The sequence below is a fragment of the Chelmon rostratus genome, chromosome 17 (assembly GCF_017976325.1).
Source record: "Chelmon rostratus isolate fCheRos1 chromosome 17, fCheRos1.pri, whole genome shotgun sequence".
In the NCBI taxonomy this organism is placed as follows: Eukaryota; Metazoa; Chordata; class Actinopteri; order Chaetodontiformes; family Chaetodontidae; genus Chelmon; species Chelmon rostratus.
In genome coordinates, this window is record NC_055674.1 from 17,025,501 (window position 1) to 17,051,095 (window position 25,595).

The window sequence follows — 25,595 nt, forward strand, 5'->3', positions numbered from 1 at the left end:
CCATTTATCCACTACTTTTAGCCACTGCGACTGTTTATCCTTTACTTTTAGCTAGAATAGTTAATTCAACTCTTTTTGTCGTACTTTTAGCTAACATTATTTCAACCATTTATCCACTATAGCTAACTATTTCAAGTCTTTACCCAGAACTTTTAGCAAACGAGTTATTTCAATTGTGTTTAACATACCTTTTGCTAAAGTTACTTGAACTACTTTTAGCAAACCATTCCTTTATCCATTACTTTACGCTAACTGTAGACTTTTCTGCTCACTTGCTAATGACTTTTCACGTATTTTGGGTCATAACATGTGCTGTTCAGGTGTTACAGTTGACACAATGTGCAGATTCTTTTTAAATGGTCATTTCTATTTCTTCAAATTAGTTAAGGCGCCCCGCAGACTTTCCACACAGCCGAGCCCCTGCACTGCATGAGGGCACTCGCTGCTCCTGGCCTGGAATCACTGATTTAGACTATGCTATTGATTGCAGGTTTAATATTTAAGAACGAACATCAGGCAGCACTGTCTTTCTCAAACCTCTATGTGATCAGACTCTCAAACTGTATCGCCCTGCTCAATCTCCATTCAACACATTCTGAGGCATCCAAACATGTGTCATCTCAATCTGTAAAACAACACTGTCCTCCCCCCTTCAGACGCACATATGACTTTACTATATTTACATATCAACTGATGACATTGCAGCTTTATCTGTCTCGTCCAGGAGCTCTGGCTTCTTTCCAGGCAGGAGTTGGTAGAAGACGCGGTATCGTCTTTGTGCAGCCTGCTGGGACTCCAGCAGATCTGATGCACACACACACACACACTCACACACACACACTCACACACACATACATAGATACAGAACAAAACCCACAGACACAACAAGATGAACAGTTTAAAAGATGTCGATCCTTTTCCTTTCACAGTTTACATGTTTTCAGAGGATAGTGTCTTTATCTCATGAAACAAAGCATGCAAGAACCAAGATTTGGCATTTTTAAAGAAATCCACCCACTGGTCTCAATGTCCGCACCAGCCAGCTTAGCTGTAGGCCTAAGGTGGAGGTGGATGAATTTTCCCTACAACAACCCACAAATATTATTTATTTATTTGGTGATTGTACTGTTGTTATTTTTTCAACAATTTTCTTTTAATTCCTCATGGACATTAATTATTTCACTGTATAAAATTAGCAAGACGACAAGTGTGCTGACAAAGCGAGAGGAGTTGCTGTTCCTGATGGTCTTGGCGCTGCCAAATGCCTCCAGCACTGGTTTAGCCTACATGATCTGGTCCTCCAGAGAGCCCTGAGAGAAGAGAAGAGAAGAGAAGAGAAGAGAAGAGAAGAGAAGAGAAGAGAAGAGAAGAGAAGAGAAGAGAAGAGAAGAGAAGAGAAGAAATTTACATGATTTTTGGGGAAGGAGGTTTTGCTGCCAGTGGCTCCAACATTGGTAAATACTTTTTAAGTGTTTTCAGTCTTGCCAGCACCAGATTCTTCACTGGAGGAGAGAAACAAATAAGCAATTCACTATCGTGCGACATGCAGACTAAACCATATACATTATTCGTTTAAAAAAAAAATAAAAGGCCTTCATGATCAGCGTAGGCAGGTTCTCATGCTCTGCGATGATGGGACATAAAGAGGGCAGGAGAGGAAACAGAGAGTGTGAGAGAGACCAGAATAATTACTGCTGATTTCCCTCTGTGCAGATCACAGGGCTGCTGATGTTCTCTGTCAGCAGTACCAGCAACACAGACAGCTGCCAGCTCTCCCCTGATGCCATATAATGGCTTCAAATATTTTTCTACTCCCTGAGCAAATCATCACATGTCACACTGATTACCAGCAACTGCCCCACTCCCTCTTTCCACATACAGAGCAGTGTAATGACTTTCAAGCAGCTCATCTTGGGGGGGTCATCCCCAATCACCACATACCACTTGCATGCTTACTTCTGCTCTGTGCCAGCTTTACTTCCCTCCCTTCTCCCATCAATGACCTATGACTGATTAAAATTTCTTCCTTCCCTCTCTCTCTCTCAAAATCTGTCCATTCTCGACACCCTGCCATCGCCCTCTCCTCGCCCATCAGCATGTTGTGGTAGGCGTTGTCAGAGATGGAGAATAGGTGAGGGGGGACTTTGTTGCATTTCTTCAGCTTGTTTAACTGTTTAACTTATCATACTAACCGCTGTACATGGCTGCGGAGGTTTTCCAGGATGCTGGCCTCATTGAGAAAAGTGAGGTTGGCCGTGTCACTGCCTTCATACTGAGGAGGGTTCATCTGCTGGACATCATCCTTCCCCACAGTCACATGATTATGATCAGACTCACTTTTGTTTCCTAAATGTAACAGTATCCTAAATCTTTAAGACAAAATAGCTTCACTCTAGTTCTTAACAGTGTTCTTGGTGGTCTTGACGGTGACTTTGTCCCCATCTTAAGGCTGAATCTCCCCCAGCACTGAAAGCCTCCTTCTCATCTTTGACCTAGCAGGAGCGCTTGATGTCGTGTGGTTTATTCATAGCATCCAGGCGCTCCTTCTCTGAGGGAACCAGGAACGGCATGGGGTCCAGACCCTCCCCGCACCCCCCTTTATATGCACCTGGCATGGCTGCTGCCGCTACCAACAAACACCAACCGACCAACCAGCTCACTCACCGACCAGCTGCTGCAGACAGAGGCTGAACAATGGAACGACAACAGAAATCAATTTATTAACAGTAGTAAGAGGAAGGGCATTGGCCATTGGTTAAACGGGATCCAATGTTTGACCCAGATACTCACCAGGGCAGGAGGCGGAGGTACGCTCAGGAGGAATATGGGTGTGTGAGCTGAAGCCATACAGTTATATATCAGGCCAACTCCTTCCTGATATGGTCACAGCTCTAAAACCAGCCGTCACCAGAGGTCTCATCCCTTCCTTCTGCCTGACAGCGCCGGATCAACCATTTCCTTTTCTCACCTCATCACTCTATAATAGATAGATGGATAGATATTCTTCATGCCTCCACTGTTTTAAGTTGCGCCCCTGTTAACTGTATGGAGTAGTAGTATTAGTCATATGTTGTCTTGAAACAGGTCCTTGCTGAAGCAGAGATGAGTTTGGTTTTAGGCCAAAATTTTGCCCAAATAGCTGACATAATGAGAAGAAAACTATTGTTTCCACCAAAGATTGTTGTGGTACTTTCAGAGAAACTTTACGTTATAGCATCACAGTCTGGATCTGTAGAGTGTGGCCTCAAGAGAGAGTCTTTATAGAGCTAATGCAGCACACATATCACATTATCATAACAGCTGTACACGGCCGTTTTGGAGGGATAAACTAATTTGCGTATGTCTGGCGATACCACAGCCACCTGTGTGAGTGTTGACACGTACATGATACATGCATGATTCATGATACAAACACAAGTGCTAGTTAGACAGATGTGCGGTTGTAGATAAAAAGTGGGAAGAAGAGACTAGGAAGAAGGACGGGCTGAGACAAAAACACCAATGCTTCTATGAAGGCAGAGCCCCCTAAATCATTACTTCCACCTGTTCCCCTTGCAATTATGAGCGCATCTGTGTGAGAAGGACAGACAGAAGGAGAGAGTGTGCTCTGAGGGTTCAGACTCAGACAAATCAACGGACAAAAAAACGGCTGCAACTGTGTGTGTGTTTGTGAGGCAAGGTGTTTGTGTGTGTGTGTGTGTGTGTGTGTGTGTGTGTGTGTGTGTGTGCGCGCGCGTGAGAGCCTTAGCTGCTGGAAGTGCGTGGTGTCCGGCGAGCCATTTCACCGCTTATGTGGATTTACTGTGTCCTGTAAACAGGCTGGTGAGAGGGTCCATTGTTCCATCAGCTAATACTGCAGCCATGCAGCTAACCCCAGTGCTGCTAAACAGCCAAATCCCTCCAACCATTATTCCTGCCCACCCAGCTCCTTTAAGGAGCATACCGGTGTTTTAGTCCACTGCATGCTATACTTAACATTCCTGACAAACATTTTTTTTAACTTGAACTTGATTTGATGTCATATCTGTATTCTTGGGTGCTCGTCTCACCTTTATTATCACCATCATTTGCAGTTTAAACTACAGATTTTATTGTGTAAAGTCTTCCATCTTGTTGCATTCAAATGCTTGTTGGAAGCTGCAACACCCAAGGAGTGACAACCTGTGAGGCACGCCCTCTCACTATTCAGGTGAACAGTTCACCTGTATTCTAACCTTAACATTAACTTTCTAGTCATGCTGTGAGCATGACGTAAACAACTACTTGATAAATTGCCATGAAATTTGGTACAGATATATCTTCATTGTACCCAGGGGATGAAACCTGATCACTCTCGTGATCCCCTGACTTTTCCCATAGAGCCACCAGCAGATCAAAGTTTTCCATTATCCTGTAAAATATCTCAGCATTGACTCAATGGAGTGGCATCCCATCAACTTTCAACACAGATTTTGGAACAAAACTTTGGTTGGGGACAATTAATTTAAATACAAACACTGTCAACCTTTTATTCCAAGAGGCCGCTAAAATCAAGCCAATTAAATCGCAACATATTATTCACGAAGACCATGTGGTCTTATTGTTGCTCTCTTTTGATCTACCTGATCACAAACCTGTAGGAAGAAGTTCATAACTTTGTAAACTGATACTGAAGTCTGTGTGTTGGAGGTTTCCACTGACACCTGAACACATTATTGGAAGAGTTTTTAAATCAATTCTCTGTTTTTCAAATTTACTTAAATCACTTAAATAGCGGAAAACTCTGAATCAGTGTATGGGAGGGTTAATGTAGGCAGCAATGACAAACAACAAGCTCTTTTGAATGTAGAGATTACTGATGAGAACCTAAACAACTGAAATTTATTTCTTGTTGGAGTAGTTTGAATTGAGATTAGATAGATTAAAAATGTTTATGTTATTATATATGTTTTGAGACTGAATATCAAAGAGCTGGGAGAAAGCAGAAAAGAAATCTATACTATCTTAAACAGCTGGAATTTGAGAAAGGTATGAGTGACTATTTACATGTCAAAGGAACAAAATTTCATTTTACTGTGATCACTGATTTCCCATCTTATCTGCTAATAGCCTATTGTATTTTTCATTAAAATATATTTATAGTATAATTGTCTTTGTTTGCAATTCATGAAAACAATAAACATTGTTAACTACTGCAAATAAACATAGATAATAAGGGAACTTGTCGTTCTTAACAATGTAGGATACATTACCAAAAATAAACGCCAAAGGCAAGTCTGTGGGATTCCGTGGATGAAGATCCTCACGGGCACGCCCACGCTTCCCAGACGCGAGCACGTAAGGTTATACCCGTTAAGGACATGACGTCAGTACGTGCTTGAGCCTGCCAGAAAATGTTCTCTCGTGTTGTTGGATTTCGAAGGAGCGCAGGACTTTGCGATGAAATAATACATTTTTATCCGTGAGGAAAACAAAAACAAACCGCATGTTTTTAAATTGAAGTTATTCGCGTTCCCATTAAGTGGTGAAACCGTGCTTTTGGGAGACTCCAACGGGAAGTTTGTGTGATCGTTTTTCCCGGAGTGATGTCGAATCCTGGGACTCGGAGGAACGGGTCCAGCATCAAAATCCGACTGACAGGTAAAAAAACGCGACCGAAAGAAAGCGCTTACGGTGCATGTTTTAACTGAAGCTGAAACGTTTTACCTTCAAGCCACTGCTGTAGAGTGTTGATTTTAGCACAGCTAACTAGACACCACGAAGTGTCTTTCGCGTTCTCGCCTCTGCTGTTTGCCCAAACATCCGGTTTTTGTGTGGCAAACACAGCAGCACAAGTGCTAGCTTGTTAGCTGATGCTAGCCAAATTACCGAGAGGACAGCCAAGAAGCTGTCCCCTGTCCTGTGGGTTTCATAGCTGAGACAGTCGGCTTGTCAGCTGTTTTCGGGTCACTGGAAACACTGACTCTTGAAAGCCACGTTCACAAACTTTATCAGCCGCTCCAGCTTGCCTCTTTGCCAGCTAGCGTTAGCTAATAGTAACATTATAGTTACTGTTGACCGCTAACGCTCGCTAGCTACACCCATTTTTTGGGCTGACCACCAGCCGAACCCGTTGCTTGACCTGAATGCGACGAGCTCTGTTCGAGGGATGAAAGCAAATGTCGAACTAGCGTTACAGCCTGTCTGAAAATCAATCTGTCGGTAAATTTGACATGGTAGCCTAGATTACCCATGGGTATCGATTGGCATTTCGCTGTTCTGTCAGCTGTAGCAAGACAAATGTCTCAGTCGTTCAACTTATCCTTACTTAGAGACGCTTGACACGTTTGCTCTTTTGGGGCAGCCTACACTCAACTCAAATATTTTGTTCGTTTTGAGGTCAGAGTCTCCTCAGTAAGGCACATAGGAGCCTCTCTCTCCTTGTCTCTCTCTCTCTCTCACACACACACACACAGCTGGAACAATGGTTATTACTGTAGCTAATGTAACCCCACTGGGCACCCAGGGGCCTGTATTCAAATGGAAATGTCCTCTCTGTGCCGCTGGGCAGACGCCTTGTCCTTCTTCTCGCTCAAAATTGAGCAAACACAAAAAATCGGCTTGCTGGTAGGCTGAATGTTTCTTCATGTGGTTTGTATGGACCGGTGCAGGAGGGAAGAACCAGTGCATGATTGTGATGATGGATGTGTTATTGAGTAAAACGTGCCGAAGTTCCTAAATGTTGATGAAATGCTGTCTTAAAAATGTCTGCCGCATGCTGTACGTGAATTTTCAAGAATCAGACACTTAACATAACATGCAGTGAGGGATGTAAGTTTAAAAACAGCTAATAGAAACGAAAGTAGACAACATTCAAAAGAGAGGTCAAGAAGCAAAATAGAAAGTTTAAACAGCTAGAAATAACACATACAGAAATGAATCAGCAAGGATTTTGGTAATTTATTATTCTCTTATTTTTCAGCAAGGCATAAAAAAATCACTCGTTCTGTCTTCGCAAATGTGAACATTGCTTGTAATTCTCCATTTAATGTAATAGTAAATGGAAAACCTTTGCGTTGGAGCGTGTTTTTCAGACAAAATAACACATTTGAAGGTGTCCCCATGGGCTCTGGGAATGTCTGCTGACATTTTAAAAACAATCAGTTTATCAGGAAAATAATTGATGGATTAATCAGTAATGGAAATCTAGAGTTGCAGCCCAACGTAGAAGTAGAAGAAGACATAAAAATGCAGCAAGAGTGCTATCATCAATCAGTATTATAAAAAGTTAAGTACTAACATAGTTAATAATGTAAGTAATTTGGTAAGAGAACATTAAGAAATTCTTTTATTGAAATGCAGTATGTTATCAGACAGTTGTGTTTCAGATAAGTCGAGATGAAAGAGAGCAGAGAAAGTGTGTGTGGATGATTTAGGCTGTGAAGGGTCTGTGTTTGTATGTGTGTAAACCAGTCATTCATTATTTCAGCTTGGGTACAAACAAAGGTTATTGCCCCTGACTGTGCCCCGCCCCCACAGGTATGAGTGGAATTCTAATTGGGTGAAGAATGTGCAATGAGCCAATGGGAGTGCAATGCTGCCCCACTGGCCAACACTCTGTTTAGTCTGTCAGAGAGGAGGGTTGTTTGGCCTACATCAGAAAGGCCTCTGTGTCTGTGGCAGGGACACAGACAAAGACCAGGCTGGTTCAGATTTCAGAGACTGCGCTGGGTTTATATAGACATGTTTTAGCTAGCCAAGTGGTGATTGTTGTGTCTTTCTGTCTCTGTTAACTGTTTTTTTTTTCTTTTTTTTTGTGGATAAGCTTAAGTTAGCTGAAGGAGATGTGCTCTAAGTATAAGAAAAATGTCACACTATCTTTAATTTGTGTGATCTAGTGAGATATGAATGGGCAGTGCAAGACTTTATATTGAAGCACGCTTTCCAGTTTAGGACTTTGTATTGGACCTACGGTGTTTGAGTATCAATTGCTGGAAGTGGGCATGGAATGCTTGATCGGAATATTGTAATTTATCTGATAAAACATTGCTTGTGTTTAATAATTTGTGTTTATTTTATACCATGTATTCATTTACAATGTCCTGGCAAGCATCAACAAAGTAATGTTTCGATATAATCAAAACTTCGAATGTGTTCATCAAAATTAGCAAACAACACCGTGCCCAGTTTTGATTGTGTTTAGTTGTTCCCCCATTGCTGGTTTGAATAGAGGACATAGTCAGGACAATGCAAAATGCAGGCAATAAATGTATTAGAAAGTATAAAAAATGTTGTTTTTGTTTGGAAATGAATGGGCTTTATTGTGGAAAATGCAGTCTAATGAAGGAAAGAACCAATGATTCAGCAGGATAAAGTTAATTTGCTCATGAAGCAACACGTGCCGCTCAGGTTTTGATGCCAGATAGTCGGATTGAACAGTAACTTGCCCAAGAGCCAACACAGGGCAGCACCAGGACAGCAGGTGACCTGGGATACTCAGAAGAAAGTGATGGAGAGAGTTTAAAGAGAGATGGGTAAAAAAAAGTGGAAGAATGAGGAATAACAGAAGGAAAGAAGAGCCAAAGACAGAAAATGAAAGGTTATAAAAAGCAAACTAAGGGTGAGAGAGAAAGAGAGAGGAAAGTGGGGAATCCTGCTTACTTAGGAAGCAGCATAAGCACTTCTAATCCGCTCACTTACTGAGCCGGCAGCATGTGCAGAAACACACACATATACACTCGCAAAAGCACACAAAATACACATACAGATTAAGAACGCAGAGACCAAGAATGTGACACCATTGCCCAAACAAACGCATCAGTGAGGCTGATGCAGCACGAAATGATTTAGTTTTTTGATGTTGATGTTTATTTAAGAACTGGTTTGTGAGCTTGTGACCATTAAACCTGCCTTTTGTATTTGTGTGGCAGTGAGACACAGTCGTCATCCTGTGTGTTTGTGTGTGTGTGTGTGTTTGGATGGTGGTGCAGGCCATGTTATTAAGTAGGTGAGACATTTGCTCACGTGCCCGTTGGCTGCTGCTTTGTTTTTTTTTGGAGCTGAAAGGAGAAGGTTAGACAGGAAATGACATCGTTGCAATCTCACATGGGTCACTTCTCTTTTAAATCTGTGAGTGCACTTTGGCAGAGAACAGTCTCGTCAGCCCCAGAAGGATTTTAGTATCACAGTTATTGATATTGATGAACAGAGAGTTCACTACACCTTGGCATCTTCTCCAGATGAACTCGACCATTATCTGTGATTTAAGAAGTTGTAATGAGCTTCTAAGCTCCTACAGTTTTATGGTTCCTGACTTCCTATACCTGGCAAATATCTAGCCCACAGTACGCCTTCCCTGCCACACCATCTTTATGGATTCAGATAGCAAAGCTCAGACTGACCAAGACTTTGTGAATTCCTGTTTCTAAGCATTTAGTTTGTTGTGTGTGTACAACAACCTTCAAGCTTCATACATAACATCGACATTTCTAAATCAACTTTTAAGTGCTGCAGAGATTTTTTTTTGGGGCATATAATTTTGTTTAAAACCCTGTATTTCTGCAGAGTTATAGATAAAGATTAGGCTACACTAATATAATTCAACTCAATAACCCAAAATCTGCTTCAGCTCTAATGCTATTATGGTAAATTACTTAGGGAGGGCACCAGCTATTGAAATTGGTTCAGTATTGAATGAGAGCACTGCAGCCACGAAAACGTCTACTAAAAGTTCTTCTTTTTGCCCCTGACAGGCTCAGTCAAGTGTCTGACAACATTATGGAAATGGTATCTTCAGAGATAGACCTTTTTGTCCAAGAGTAAGATCCCTTTTGTTTAACCAGAAACAGCCGCCATATCGCTCTCGCTAAAGCCACCAGACTCCATTTACAGAAACTTAAATTTTATCATCATAAAACACACTTCATTCAAACTCAACAAAAACAAAATAAAACTCATCAAAACTTTCTTGGTTCGTCTGTCCGCTCTTCCAACAATCACCAACTCTGGTTTGGTCATAATAAACCCTTAATTCACAGACTGACTGGGTCAAGGAGTGGGAGAAAGGGCGGACATTGGCGAAGCAGCTGTGTGTGTTTAGAACTGTATTTCTAACTGAGTATTTTCACAAGACATTATAACCCGAGAAATTTTAAATATGTCAGACCTCAACAAATGTTCCTGGTAAATGGATAACAGTAATTACAGATAATGGAAACATTACTGTGCATTATGAACACATTATCCTGTGTTAACCTACTAGTATTTGTGGTGGTGACTAGCGAGGGTCGCAGTGTTTATTAATCTTGTTGACTCATCTGTGCACATCTTTAATTCAAATTGAGGATTTTGTGTGAGGATTGTTCTTTTTGTTTTTGTTTTTTTAGAATAACATCATAAAATATGATGCCTTACTCTGTGGTTATGGGGCAACAGTTGAGCAAAACTGCAAACCCCTAGAATGTTTGTGGGAGATGGTTGATTGTGCTCGAAACATGTGACTTCAAGTTCCTAGAGGAGCTGCTATCGTGGCACAGAAGAAGCTCAGTTTTTCATCATCTCCCTTGAACTGTTTCTGCTTGTTCCCTCAAGATTGGATGAATAGAATTCTTCCCCCGCTGGCTCTCTGCAGCTCTCAGGTTTTTTTAAAAAAAAGGAAGGACATAAATGCCAAAAAAGAGAGCGGCAGTGGGGGGAATTGAGAACCAGCTGAGCTGTAACTGTGTGTGTCTTTACCAGCCGTGACCTTGGCAGAATGAGGAATTTCCTGAGACGCTGAGAAAGGGCCTGTCACATAGTCAGTGCCACAGAAGAGCTGGTCAAGAGGCGGAAAAAGAGAGGGGTGAAGTAAGGGGTGTCCCTCGTCTCCGGCAGGAGATTGGAGGCTGAAAGGGGGTGGGTAGCAAAGCATTGACAGTGACAGAGGAAGTCTTCCTCCACTGCTTGTCTGAAAGAGGAGGCAGGGGCAAATTAGAAACTTGATTCTCTCCCTCTCTAGCTGTGCTTCCTTCATTGTGTCTGTGTTGAAAAGATGAGGTCTTGGTATGGAATGTGTGAGTCAGGAGGAGGAGGACTGGAAGGGTTTGATGAGGAAGAGGGAAGGATATCCTGCAGCCATTCTCGATGGGTTAATCACAGGAAATAAACCAGGCTACACTAGAAACATCTATGCCGCCACACAGTCACCACATCCTAAACCACTGACTGACTGACTAACTTCCTAGATGGCTGTCTGGGCCAAACCAAATCATGCCAGATTTTAATTGGACCTCAAAGCTATGATAACAGCTCAGGTGATGTCGCAAATCAGTTAGGAGAAGTTGCAATAGATCATTAGCTGCTTTTGTTGGTTTGAAATGTTGCCAATGTATTATAACCCCAACTTTGCTCAATTAGCATAGATTGTACAAATGGTTGCAACAGTATTTTCATTATTGGTTAATCCATGCATTATTTTCTTGATTAATCTGATTTCATCTAATTGTGATAATAATTCATGTAATTATTGTCTGTCTATTGAGTTGACATTTTCAAATAACTTGCTTGCCAAAGATATTTAATTTAGAACAGAGAAAAGCAATAAACCCTCACTGGAGAAAATGCAGGAAATGTTTGGCTTGAAAAATGACCTAATTCCGAGCTGATTATCAAAATTGATCAGTCAACTAGTTGTTTGTAATTGTAATCCATGAAACCCAGTTTAAAGCTCTGGTAGAAAGGCACAGGAGGAAAGAGGACTGTCAATAATTCAAACCAGTGTAGGGGATGACACTCCTCCCCCTCCTCGCCCATCTGCCCTCTCCAACTGGATAAAGGTGATTGGCATGATTTCGTTGCACATTCCACCTTGTTGGCTAGATGGGCTTCATTTTATTTTGTGTGTCTTTTGAAATGGGGCCAAAGGTTTTTTCTAAAATTCTCCTGTCACAGTCTCTTGTTTCTGGCCACCAAACATGGCAATCTATCTTAATTACTGAAGTATTGTCACATGCTGTAGCTTTAAGGGAAGAATCCAAGTGGTAATTTAACACCTGTACACTTGTTGATGAATGAATAATCAGCCCAGCGCAGAGAACCAGACATTATAATGAGGTATTTACATAGCTGCTCTAGACATATGTTCTGCTATATTAGAGTAAAATAAACTAAATTGAACTTAATTAAAATTAATCATCAGTTTTGCTGTCAAGACACACAACACTAACATTCAGCAGTCATTCTGTGACTTTCTATGGAATAAAGTAGTGATAGGCTGATTAACTGGAGCAATATCTGGCATTTTGAGATAATCGGCATCAGCTGATGGCTGTGCTCACAAGGCCGATTAAACAAAAAATAGTGGATACAGAAAGAGTTTCGAATATGTTCATCAGACCAAAAACAGAAATGCTGCTGGGTGCTACTTTGTGCACTAACATTGTTTGTTTTTTAGTTATTCATGTAAGTCGACACATTTTTGTTCACTCTCAGAAGTGAGGAGATGCTGCTCTCTGCTGATAAATGCTGCTGTTAAGTGCACTAAAACTTTTTGCTTACCTGTCGACATTTATTCGGTTGATGACTGTTCGGTTTTTGTTTAAAATAAGCACCATGCAGAGTGTAGATCTACTTATGCAACCAGACACAATGCAAGCAATGATGTTAGTTTTGAATAAATGTTCATTTAAGTTGAGTAATGGTGTCTTATTTGTTATTATTATTAAACTGTATTTTATCAGATGCAAAATAATAATATGTTATCAGCGTTCGGTCTCAGCCATTGGCCACTGCTCTCTAAATATCTGCATTAGCCATTGGAAAACCCATATGGTCCACGACAAGAGTAAAGTTTTATCCATAGTGCTTTGCAGCCTCAAGAAAAGGTTTACAACCAGGGCAGAAGTCTTGCTTCTTGTTTATTGGCAAAAACAGCTAGTGGCACTGCCATTGCTCTGTGCCTACACAAAAACAACCAAACTGAAGTTTGCATTGTTCGATATTTTATTATTGTTGTGACTTCCACCCAGTCCATCCAGTATCTTCTGCAGCAAAAAATGACACTGAAAACCTGTTTTGTGTGAACACAAGTAATCTTGTTCAGATAAAGTGGTTTAAATGACTCTTCCTTTACACTTTTGTTTATATACATATTGACCACATACAATTCCCAACAATGGGGCCTTAAATGCTGACATTTAGAACGGGACATGGAGACCTGCAGTGTAAATATTATTTTTTTCATGTTGATGTCACTTTGAGTGCATTACATCAGCCTTGAACACAAACATGCAGCTTGTTTTTGTTCAATGCCCACACTGCCCTATAATCAAGATTCGTACTTGTGACTGGACATGATTGTGTTTCTAAAAATTGATGTAATGTGGCTCAGTTGTGTTTTTTAGTGTTACAGCGGTGCTCACCAAGCTGACCTTGAGTGACATACGCCAGCTCTCGCACCATACAGGCAAACAAATAGCCAGAAATTGTACACACACAACACACTAAATGCTTAGAAACAGGAATTCACAAAGTCTTGGTCAGTCTGAGCTTTGCTCTCTGAATCCATAAAGATGATGTGGCAGGGAAGGCGTTCTGCCACTCACTGTGGGCGGTGAGTGCGTGTGTGTGCGTGCGTGTGTGTGTGTGCGTGCGTGTGTGCGCGTGCGTGTGTGCGCGTGCGTGTGTGTGTGTGCTCGCACGTGTGCATGTGTGTGCCTCTGTGTGCAGTGATCCTGACACTAGCCTATACTTTACTGCTCCCTCTCGTCTGCATGTCACATAAGTTTTCCTGCGCATTACCATCCTCTGGCATTCATGTATTATCCTGACCAGCATTCTTCCTCCTCACAGTTTTAATGTGCACCAGCATACATTTGTACCAGCCTACACACTAACATCATTTTCATACTTGTGTGTGTGACATTTTGTTCATAATGATCTTATCTTTTACAGTATTATGTGCCAAGAACCTCGCAAAGAAAGACTTCTTTCGTAAGTACCTTTTCGCCGTGCTCATTTTCATGTGCATGAATCTTGCATTATGACAATTGGTATACATGATGAGATAATGTGTTTCAACAAGGGTCTGTGTGTGCCATGAAAAGCAATGCTGTGTACAAATCGGCGTTGGTGTTGCTCAGCGGCAGCAATCAACCCACAACAAGTCTGTCACCTTAAGACTATCAGGATTAAAGTCTTAATTTCCACAAGCTTCATCATGCTACGATGAATTTGTGCACTTCAGATAGAGTTACTTAAATCTTGGAACCCACTGGCTGTCGTCTGATGGCAATTTAGCCTCAGGGCGCTGTTTCGGGGCTTCGGTATTGCCAGCAGATATCCGGATAACGGATATCAGAGCCCAGATTTCCATTCCGTGTGCTGGTCATTGTTTACAGTCCAATAAGCAACTTGACTTTCAAACTCGACAACAACTTGATATTTCTGCAAATATCTGTAAACAGTTATGTGCTTATGAAAGCAGCTACATTTTGAAAATGCTAATAAAAAGCTAAATCGTTGTTGCCGAGATTGCATTTCAGCCAGTGTGTTCTGCCTCTTTGCACTCCAAATGGACTGTTTACTTGCAGGCAACTGAGGCCCACTCAAACATGATTGGCCAATACCACTCAGGCTAAAAACGAAAACCAGCAACCTTCCAATACCAAAATCTTGTCATGCATTCATATGCAGATATCTGTTTGCAGAGATTACTGTTAAATAACACTGACAATCAAATAGGATATGCTGTTATTGGGTTAGAGGTTTTCAGATTGCAGGACAGACTCAGTACGGATAAAAAGAAAAACATCATCGGTGTGGAGATGGTTGTCTGCAGTACTCAAGCCAATTTAGATATTTTTTATACTTTGATCTTCTTTGTCATAAAATGCAGAGGATGTAAACAGTTAATTTGAACTGTGTGCATGCAGGCCTGCCAGATCCATTTGCCAAGGTTGTGGTGGACGGATCAGGTCAATGCCACTCTACAGACACAGTCAAGAGCACACTGGACCCCAAATGGAATCAGCACTACGACCTGTGAGTCTCCCGACACACACTCATAACCGAAACACTGAATCCATTTTTAAAGATACTTCCTGCAGTTGTCAAGTATTCATCTAATTGTTGAGTGACAATAGCTCACACTGATAAGATAAGATAAAACTTTATTAATCCAACACCAGGGAAAGTAAAAATTGTTGCAGCCAGCAAAGTGAGGCAAAAAGAGAGGCAAAAAGAGAGGCATAGAAACATCAAGATTAAAAAGGATACAGAATAAAAAATAAAAAAATTGAATTTAATTGCACAATCGAAAAATACTACTGCCTGAAAAATATTGAATTACACATGAGTGGATTATGGATGATAAATGCAGTGTATGTACTATTGCACAGTATAAAAAACATACCACACAATTAAAGAAATTGTGTCAAACAATTGAAAACCATGGACTAGACATGAGAATCTTATGGTTTGTCTGTTTTTCAGCTACATTGGAAAGACAGACTCCATCACCATCAGTATATGGAACCACAAAAAGATCCATAAACGGCAGGGGGCGGGCTTCCTGGGCTGCATACGACTTCTTTCTAATGCTATCAGCAGGCTAAAAGACACAGGATGTAAGTTTGTCCTTTTTTCGTCCAGCCTTCTGATTTTAAATACATAGAAATGCGTAAATGCTCACAAGCATTTGCTGAAAAGCTTTTGGTCTCCATGCATTTCCTGTCTCCTCTTCCTCCAGACCAGCGTCTAGATCTATGTAAGCTGAACCCCTCGGACAGTGACGCAGTGCGGGGCCAGATTGTAGGTAAGGCTGGACACACAGATGCATCATCTGTACAGATGCACTGCATCTCACCTTTCTTTCACCGTGTGCATATTCTGGCCACCCTGCTCTGTCACACTGTCGTCTCTCTGACCTTTACCACCTGTTTGTTTCCAGTGAGCTTACAAACGCGAGACCGCATTGGCAGCGGAGGCCCTGTGGTGGACTGCAGAGGACTGTCGGAAAACGATGGGTGAGTGTGTCACCAAGCGTTCATGCTGCCAACGCGGTAAAGTAACATTTACAGAAACAACTGCTTATTGTCATGTTGCAAAATGTTTGAACAGGTTTCATAGATTATTCTGCATCTCTTTCTCAGTTCTAAGATGTAGAGATAAATGGAGAAAAGCCACTGTCAGTGTCGCAGTCTTTTTCTTTTGCTTAATGAAGTGACAGTGATATTTACTTTTCAGACAGTGGAAAACAAATCAAAAATACTTAAATAACTGCCTAAAGTGTAGTGCATTTCTAAATGCTTCAGTTGATATTTTCTTGTGTAATTGATCACCGTTCTTAAAGATTTGCCCACATTTGGCCGAAAAATGTCCCATAGGTGTTGAACTGGGTTGAGATCTGGGGCTGCAAAATCCGTAGCATTCAGGCTTAAACCAGCTGTGTAATGTAATGACAAATGTCAATCGCAGGTCACCAAGATGGGAGTTAATGTCTGAAAATTCTGTCAGATTCAGTCTTATGTTAATAAGACTGGAGGCGGAGGCTCTTCTCTGTCATGCTGGAATCTCAAGTGAAGTAGGACTGAGACTCATTTTTGGTGCTTGTTGCGTTGCAAGATCAGCTTAGTCATAATTACAGTTTGTTTGATCCTCTCCCAGTTTTTGCGACTCAAAATAAAAAGCAGTTCAACTATCATGTGATTCCAGTAAAACAGAGAAAATAGTGTGTGGTTTGATTAGTGGTGTGTTTGTGTGTGTAGGCCTGTGTTTGAGGGATGTTTCAGCGAAGAGCCGCTGCCTTACTCCGACCCCACTGGTGCGGCGGGGGGCGGTAACTGTCGGCTTGACTCACCGAGTCAGGAGAGCCGTCTTCAGAGTCAGCGAATAAGAGGGCAGGACTCAAGAGGCCATGGCCACACCCCTCAGAACAGACCTCATGGGCACCAACCGCCTGACCTGCCAGAAGGATATGGTCAGTTTATACTCATATTTCACTCTTTGTTGTTACTCTTAAATCTCTCACGTTGCATTCCCAAAGTCATGTTTTCCTCTGTTTGCTTTTTAAAAACAGAGCAGCGAACAACAGTGCAAGGCCAGGTGTACTTCCTTCACACACAGACAGGCGTCAGCACCTGGCATGACCCTCGGATACCACGGTACGATCACACTCCCGCTTCAGTTATGTATGTGTAGTCCGAGCATAACATGGAATCACAGCAGCAGAGAAAGAGAACCGCTATTATTTTGTATAAAATAATGATGGATAAAAGTCCCGCAACAGCTGATTTAGATGTTCAGCGTCATACATCAAAAAATCTGTCTCCAGTTTTGGCTCCACTAAGTCTTTTAGCACGTTGATTGCCCATGCTGTGTTTTTCTTGGCGTTTGTTTCCTGTCTGTCCTCTGCAATCTCTGTGTCCTCAGGTTGCTTGTGCCTTATTATCACTTCTCCTGACGGTCCAGCTTTATTAGTTTCTTTTCTTGTCTTTGTTGCTGGGGACATGTCATTCTCCAGCCGCACATCAAATGTTTTGTCCTCTCCAAACAAATTAAAAGTAATGCACAGAAAATGCTCCATATTTTGCCACTCAAATTTAGCTGGCAATTTGTTGTTGAGCTTGGTACATTAACGGATTGCCCCTTTAGTCTCTGAATGTTGCTGTGGCTTCCCTAGCAACAGAGTAACTGAGCAGCCATGGGTCTCTCAAGAAATAAACATCGCTGAATTTTGGCCATCAGAATTGAGTATTTAAGAGTGTCGTGTTCTAAAAATGAAAGGGAACAACACTACAAATGACCACACATGGGTTATGTTGTGCATTATACATCGTCTTTGTAATGCAATGTCATTGAAATAATTACTCTTTTGAAAAATGTATTTAAAAAAAAATGAAAATAATGTCTTTTTAGCAAGTGCTTAGCCAGTGCACTAATTAATCAAATAGATTAAGAGAAAATCTCAGGTTATATCCTCCAGCCCCTGGATTCTGGGTTTAGGTCAGTTGAGGGGTAAAGAACGTACAGTATGTGGGGTCAGAATTGTTGGAGACAAGAGGTCTGGTTGAAGCCTGGAGTCTCACCAAGCTGAATTGGTGCAGTGGATTTGTGCCGCTGGCTCAGTCTGGTTCCCTGTTATTGGTGCAGGGACCTGGCCAGTGTGAGCTGCGAGGAGCTTGGGCCATTGCCAGTGGGCTGGGAGGTCCGAAGCACCGTGTCGGGCCGGATCTACTTTGTGGACCACAACAACCGAACCACGCAGTTCACAGACCCGCGCCTGCACACCATCATCAGGTACAGGCACATGCACTTGAGATCCTCTAATGTATGGCAAAGTCAGTCTACACCTGGGTGGCAGACATCCCTGACACATACAAAATAAGTGGTTAAAGACTAATCTGTTGTTAATCTAATCTCTCCCAGCCATAATGCTGGACTAAGATTGGTTCTGAACATGACCTACTAACAGTCATCAGCTCTGTTAATGATGCTGAATCGTGTGATTTACAGAAATGTGGGCTTATGGTAGATTTAGCTGCTCTGGGGCAAATGCACAGTGTTTAATCCAGTCTGCTCTTTTTTCTCCCATCTTTTCCTTCTGTCTACTCTTTAACTCCTGCTCGCCGTTCTCCCTGTTCTTCCTCTACGTCTTCCCACCTCCAGCCAGCAATCGCAAGCGAAGGAATCCTCCCAAGCCCCCCAGATGGATGTGGGGGGTGAGGAGGTGGGAGGTGGAGGAGTGGGCGGTGGAGGAGGAGATGGAGATGTGGCGGCGCGCTACGAGAGAGACTTGGTGCACAAGTTGAAGCTGCTCCGCCACGAGCTTTCCCTGCAGCAGCCTCAAGCAGGGCACTGTCGCATAGAGGTGTCCCGAGAGGAGATATTTGAGGTGGGTGAAAATGTCAAACCGGGATGGGACAAAACCTCAAGCTTTGTGAAAGCTCTAAGAAATCACAACGTTTCTCTGCCATGAATGTCACATAACCAGACAACAACGGTGTCTCTCTCTCACATAGATCAGACATTTGTTCAAATGTGTTCACAGTTGAGCTATGAAAGCAGTGTGGATGGAGTGGATAGCTCGTGTGAAGGTTTACATTCAGAATACAGACACATCCACACTCGTCGTGACTCATACACGAGTCAAAACAACCTATTCTTTCAGTGTCTTTCTCTGGAGCACAAAAGCGGCATCATAATAGACTGTCTAACAGAACATCACTGATCTAAAGGGCTGTGTTGTGGGTCACTAATCGTTTCTTTTGTCTGTGATAATGTGTGTGTGTGTGCGCGTGCGTGCGTGTGTGTTGTTTTACATAAATTTTTTTTTGTGGATGTAGGAGTCATATCGGCAGATAATGAAGATGAGACCCAAAGACCTGAAGAAGCGTCTGATGGTGAAGTTCAGGGGAGAGGAGGGCCTGGACTATGGTGGGGTGGCCAGGTAATTAGATATTCACATCTCTGAGCAGCTGCGTTTGTTGTAGGCGATCCATCTCTGTCAGGACAGTTCAGAGCATCACAGTTTGCATGAGTCTGTCTTTTCACTCACTGCTAAATTAAGTTCAGATGGTTTAGGTATGCATCCATAAATCTACTTTTCTAGTTAAATGAGAATTCTGACACAGAATGTGTTGCACATCAATGAATATACTGGTAGACACTAGTAATGTAAAAGAAAAAGTTGAATACCTGCACACCATCAGTGATTTAAAAAAAGTAGGGCCCTATGATATCCACAATACAGAAAAAGGAAAAACTATGCTGCTATGTTTTGGTATCTCCCACACACACACAAACACTCACGCACAGTCATGTCAAAGAGGTCCTCTGAGAGGGAGAGAGGCAGCACGCTAGCACAAGTGCGAACACATCGGCAGATGAAAGATGTGAGTTCGTTGAGGAGTCAGATCTCCTGTTGGAAAAGATGAAAAAGCTACTTCCGTTTCTGGTCAAGCATCGTCAACAAGGAGGAGCGTTGCCAAACGTGAGAGTAGCCTCTGTCAAACCTGCTTACGCTGTGTTCAAGCTCCATATGGAGGCAGACCTGCAGAAGATCTGTTTGATTAAAACAAAGTGCAATGTTGCATCAAATTGATTGATATTCATTACATTTTGAATATTTTCATATTGAATTACTGAAATTTTACTCATCCACTACATGAGTAGACACTATTTCTGATGATAAAATGTGCTTAAATCCTAACACAGAATTCAGAAAAAACGCTCTGCCATTTTTTTCCCACTCTGCCATTGTCTTAGCAATCTCTCTCACTTGTTGACAGAGAGTTTTAAGTGTGTGCAAAGTGTGCCCACTGAAAATCTTCTTTTCTTTTTACAGTGTTAGAATGTTTTCAACAATTGAGTTGAAAAAGTCAGTACTGCAATCAAAATTGGACTTTAACTAACAAATACAAATTTACCGTTTTGCAGCATTCCCTTTGCCTTCACTGATCTGCAGTAATAACTGAAAACTCACTGTTTACAGAACTACGTTTACTATACATACTCTGCATTTAGCAGTAAGAGGGCCAAACATGTCAGTGAAATTGCTTCATCTATTCATGAAAGCTGCTAGTTTAAAAGACACAGACTATTTGATATACTCTTTTTTTCAGTTGCTAATGATTGTTACCAAGTTTTTCTGTGAGTTTTGAATGTTTGTTAACGATGTGGTCGTCTGTAGGGAGTGGCTGTACCTGCTGTGTCATGAAATGTTGAACCCCTATTACGGCCTGTTCCAGTACTCCACAGACAATATCTACACACTACAGATCAACCCCGACTCTTCCATCAACCCTGTGAGTACACGCAGACACACACACACACACACACACACACACACACACACACACACACACACACACACACACACACACACAGGTGCACATGAAGCACCTCTGACACTGTCTGTTTGTCTGTCTGTGTTACTGTCTTTCAGGACCACCTGTCATATTTCCACTTTGTGGGGCGCGTAATGGGCCTGGCAGTTTTTCATGGTCACTACATCAATGGGAGCTTCACGCTGCCCTTCTACAAACAGCTGCTAGGCAAACCGATCCAGCTCAACGACCTGGAGACCACAGACCCGGAGTTGCACAAGAGCCTCGTCTGGATATTGTGAGTAAATGAACCATCAGAGAGCTTTTTATCATGAACTATTTCTAAGTTCCTTTCTGGCACCTCTAGAGATTTTTCTTTTCAGCGTAACTTATTCTTAACCTCTTTGTGCAGAGAGAACGACATCACCTCAGTCCTTGACCACACATTCTGCGTTGAGCACAATGCCTTTGGGAAATTCTTACAACATGAACTCAAACCTAATGGCCGCAATATCCCTGTCACTGAAGAAAACAAAAAGGAATATGTGAGGTAAGAACAGTGAGATAGTTACGATCCATCTGTTTATTTATTATTGTGGGTGTTATCTAAACTATTGCCTTCATTTGTCTTGTCTGCAGAAGGAGCTATTGTGCACAGTAGTTTTGCCAGTTTCTTACAGTATACTTTTTGTTTTTCAGACTTTATGTGAACTGGAGGTTTATGCGTGGAATTGAAGCCCAGTTTCTGGCTCTACAGAAGGGATTCAGTGAGCTCATCCCCCAGCACCTCCTCAAACCCTTTGACCATAAAGAACTAGAGGTACATGTGATGTCTGTGAACACTAAACCTTCAATAAAATACGAATTCAAATAAACGCAAATAAGATAATGATAAAACAAAAAATTCTTCCACCTTCTTTGCTTGCCCCTAAACTTCCTCTCCCTCTTCTAGTTGATCATTGGTGGACTGGGGAAGATAGATCTTGCAGACTGGAAGACCAACACCCGCCTGAAGCACTGCACAAGTGAAAGCAACGTGGTGCGGTGGTTCTGGCAGGCAGTGGAGGCCTTCAGCGAGGAGAGGAGAGGACGCCTCCTGCAGTTTGTCACGGGCTCCACCAGGGTTCCCTTGCAGGGATTCAAAGCGCTGCAGGGTGGGTCATGGACTGGCTCAGAGACCACACACACTCACACTTACTGTTCACACACCACCTACTATGTTCATGTGATGCTAACATTTTGGTCTGTCTTCCCGAGGATGGATATAAAAGACCTCTAACACGTAGCAGCAGCATAATAACTAAAGAAAGTTGCAGCAAAATCCCTGTTTACTACGTTTGAACCTAATTATTGTACACTTTTGAGCACATTTCACTTGTGTTTATCTATTTTAACAAGAATATATAAAGCGTGGAGTTGTGCACAGATACTAAATGAACTTCATTTATCTTACAGCTATACAAAAATAGATTTAGGGCTACAACAACCAATTATTTTCATGCGTGATTAATCTATCGATTTTCTCGATTAATCAGTTAATTGTGTTGTCTAGAAAGTGTCAGAAAATGGTAAAAATGTAAGACACACTTAAAGCAATTAATCGATTATCAAAAGAACAGCAATACTTGACTTATCACTTCATCAACTATGCCGCTGTAGATTCATTTAGACATTGTTTTCTGATGGGTATGTCCCAGTTAGAAGTGGTTTTACCCCTAATCCAGATTCAATTCTGCTATTTTTGAGTGTAATGTTTAAAGTGTTTCACACACTCATAGCCTGCAGCAGCACATTGCACAGCTGAATTAAGGTTTAGAAGCATCCGAACAAGTGGCTCTACATTAAGCTTGCATCACGTTTCCTTTGATTCTTTCCTATGCCATTTTGAATAGCATCCTGTCGTGTTTTATATAAAATCAGTTGAGAGGCGTGTGAGTGTGGATCTTGTGTGACAGGGAGTTTTGGTCAGAATCTTTACACCCACTCTTGATGCCCAGCATGAACAAAATACGGAAGTTAAAATGCACATCCACACATTTTTGGAAAAAGTCCTGTAAATTAAATCACATTTGCATGCCAATGAAAACATCAGCTGACTCATTTAATAAACTTTTAGATTTGATGAGCTTTCACTATTTGAAGATTGATGAGTGCTCTGTTTACCAGAGTAGAGCAGTGATAACTAGAATGTATGTGTGTAAGGTTCTACAGGTTCTGCAGGACCAAGGCTCTTCACCATCCATTTGATAGACGCCAACACAGACAACCTACCCAAGGCCCACACATGGTAAGGACACATACAAGAAGAAGATGCAGGTTTCTCTTTTTTGATCTTTGCCAAAGTGTCTGGTTTGATGCTAATTGTCCTTTTCTATCCATAGTTTTAACCGGATAGACATCCCTCCCTACGAGTCTTACGAGAAACTTTATGAAAAACTGCTGACGGCTGTGGAGGAGACCTGCGGCTTCGCTGTGGAGTGATGAATCCACAACCAAACCAACACACACAAAGTCACATTTGCGCTTGCACTTGCACACAACCTATTGGACATTTTACATATATACGCACACATACACACACACAAACACACATCAACAGAATATCAAGTATACACAGAGTATACGGAGCGGCCAAGCATCACAAAGACAAACAAAAGAAGAAGATGCAGGCCTCTTGCCACCTCTTCACCACCGAACTGTTGGGGGTTAAAGGGGGAAGCACAGCAGGAGGAGATAAAAAACCAGAAAAAAACAAACAAAAAATAAAGTATTTTAAAAATTTTTCAGATGTTTTGAAGAAGCATTTTTATCCTTCAGTTTTAACAAGCTATGATGTCATTCTTCAGAATGTCTACCGCCACAGCGAATTTGACTCCCCAACGCACTCGAGTCTGCGGACAGAATCTGCCAATCACATGCGAGCCTGCGAACAGAGACTTTTGAAAATCAGACGTGTGAAGAACAAGGGCGGAGACCGATTGTCTCTCTGTCTGACAAGCTGATTGACTGACTAGTGTTCATGCTTCACGTTTAACCACTGTCGTGTATCAGAATGTGTGCATGTTCGTGTGTTTGTGTGAGCGCACGTGAGGCGGTGGGAGAGCGAGTGCGAGTGTGAGTGAGAGTGTGTGTGTCAGGCATGGCACCCGGTTACGCTGTAAAAATGATCAAAATGAGCCTGCTCCTCTGTTTTTGTCTCTTCCGTTTGTATCTGCAACCACTCTGATCCACTCTGATATTTTATTTATTACTAAGTGATTACTGACCAAGCTGCTATATGCTCTACAAAGAGCCCACACTAATCTCTTCACCACCCCCTCTACCAGAGTTGAAGGGTCAATTCACTTGCAATTCAAGTAATCCACAAAGTGGGTTTTATTGAATTTTGTTACATTTTTTTAACATTCATATTATTGCGGAGAAATACTCTTGTCAGTGTATGAAAACTGTTAGTGTTTTGGTGTTTTAAATACCATGTTGCATTTATTTGATGTGAAAGGGATTGATCTTCCCAGCCCTAATTTTAAAATCTAACTCTACTGACGTTATGGAGAGGTCCGAGGGCGTGCACCTGGATATTTAATAAAATGAGCCACGAGGATGGAAAGAAGGAGTCAGATTCAGGAATTCTTGGGTTGTATGTGACATGTATAATAAAAACTCATAAGCCTTTCATACATGTTTCATCATCCATTTCACCATCTTCTTTTTTTTTCTTTGTGGCCCTTGTGTTTCTCTGCCCATCAATTTTCTCCATAGCCTGAATGTTAGAAGAAGTAGTCATCATCCTCAAGACCACCATGAATGAACAAAGTCTCTGCAGTCATTGATCCTCCATAGAAGTGAATGAAATCAAAAACCTAAATGTTGAGCAAGTAATGTGGAAAAAGTTGGGATCTGTCGTAGGTTGAATATTGGAGACTGTTAAGCAGTATCATTTCAATCTGCATTTTCTAGGTTCTGAGTTCACTGTAATGGATGCAAGAGTATTGTAACTTACTATGTACTAAACATTTATGAAAAAATACAATGTAAATAAGATTATATTAAAAGAAATTAAATTGAAAATACATTGCTTGTGTTGTCTTCATTGTTCTTTGTATATATGGCTATCAATATCTATATGTATATATACGTGTGTATATATATTTATACACACTGTATATATAGCACTGAACAAATGATAAACTAGTTACAAAAAGGGATCGCAACAACTGCAGGATGTTTGTATAATTAGTCATTTGGATTAATTATTTCTTGTGAATATTGCATCAGAAATATTTTAAGCAACTTTTTTACAATTCTGTATGTACTGTGATTTTTTTTTCTTTTTAAACTATGCTAACTAGTTGCCTGTTAGCATGCATATTAGTAGCATATTGGATCTTTATTAGTCATTATAAAGCACTTATTAATTTTGGGGGTTGGGTTTTTAAGGGTTATGGCATGGCTATTGAGATTGTAATTCATGTACAACAATTTCCATACTTAATATCAGTAGGCAGTTAATAGGAGGTCATTGATGGATAACTCTTAGTTAATGGCCTAGTTGTAGAGTATGCTCATGTAGAATAAGACAATACATGCTTTATAATAATTAATGGTTCTTAATAAAGAACCAATATTCCGCTAATGTTTATGATAATAAGCAACTAGTTAATGGTGAATGTGTTCACTTTAACATAAAGTGTTTGCAAAAGGTTTTGTTAGACCCCTTAAAGTCAGGAAGGCCTCAAGACCCCCCATGAACCTTGCGGAATCGGGACCTCCAGATCGGGAACGAGTGAAGCAGGAGACACATCTCAACATCAACTGTTGGAGGAGACTGCATGAATC

The 25,595-nt window shown here is 41.4% G+C and overlaps 1 protein-coding gene across 2 annotated transcripts; it reads left to right on the forward strand.

The window, feature by feature from the left end:
• Window positions 1-5,368: 5,368 nt before the first annotated feature.
• Window positions 5,369-24,814, forward strand: smurf1 (SMAD specific E3 ubiquitin protein ligase 1). 2 transcript variants are annotated; one of them, XM_041956795.1, is made up of 18 exons: window positions 5,369-5,619; window positions 13,888-13,926; window positions 14,868-14,976; window positions 15,427-15,560; window positions 15,683-15,748; window positions 15,884-15,959; window positions 16,701-16,912; window positions 17,012-17,096; window positions 18,085-18,231; window positions 18,601-18,826; window positions 19,278-19,381; window positions 20,624-20,738; window positions 20,879-21,057; window positions 21,172-21,309; window positions 21,459-21,579; window positions 21,712-21,913; window positions 22,962-23,046; window positions 23,141-24,814. In XM_041956795.1, the coding sequence occupies exons 1-18, from the start codon at window positions 5,565-5,567 to the stop codon at window positions 23,238-23,240; spliced, it is 2,193 nt and encodes a 730-aa protein (XP_041812729.1). In that variant the 5' UTR covers window positions 5,369-5,564; the 3' UTR covers window positions 23,241-24,814. The 2 variants fall into 2 exon arrangements, with proteins under 2 accessions (XP_041812729.1, XP_041812730.1); XM_041956796.1 differs by having other exon boundaries at window positions 22,971-23,046.
• Window positions 24,815-25,595: the final 781 nt, after the last annotated feature.

Coding starts and splice junctions, on each gene's coding strand:
- smurf1 (XM_041956795.1), top strand. CDS start 5,565: ATGTCGAATCCTGGGACTCGGAGGAACGGGTCCAGCATCAAAATCCGA. Junction 19,382..20,623: donor GACTATGGTGGGGTGGCCAG/GTAATTAGATAT, acceptor GGTCGTCTGTAG/GGAGTGGCTGTACCTGCTGT. Junction 21,914..22,961: donor GGGATTCAAAGCGCTGCAGG/GTGGGTCATGGA, acceptor TATGTGTGTAAG/GTTCTACAGGTTCTGCAGGA.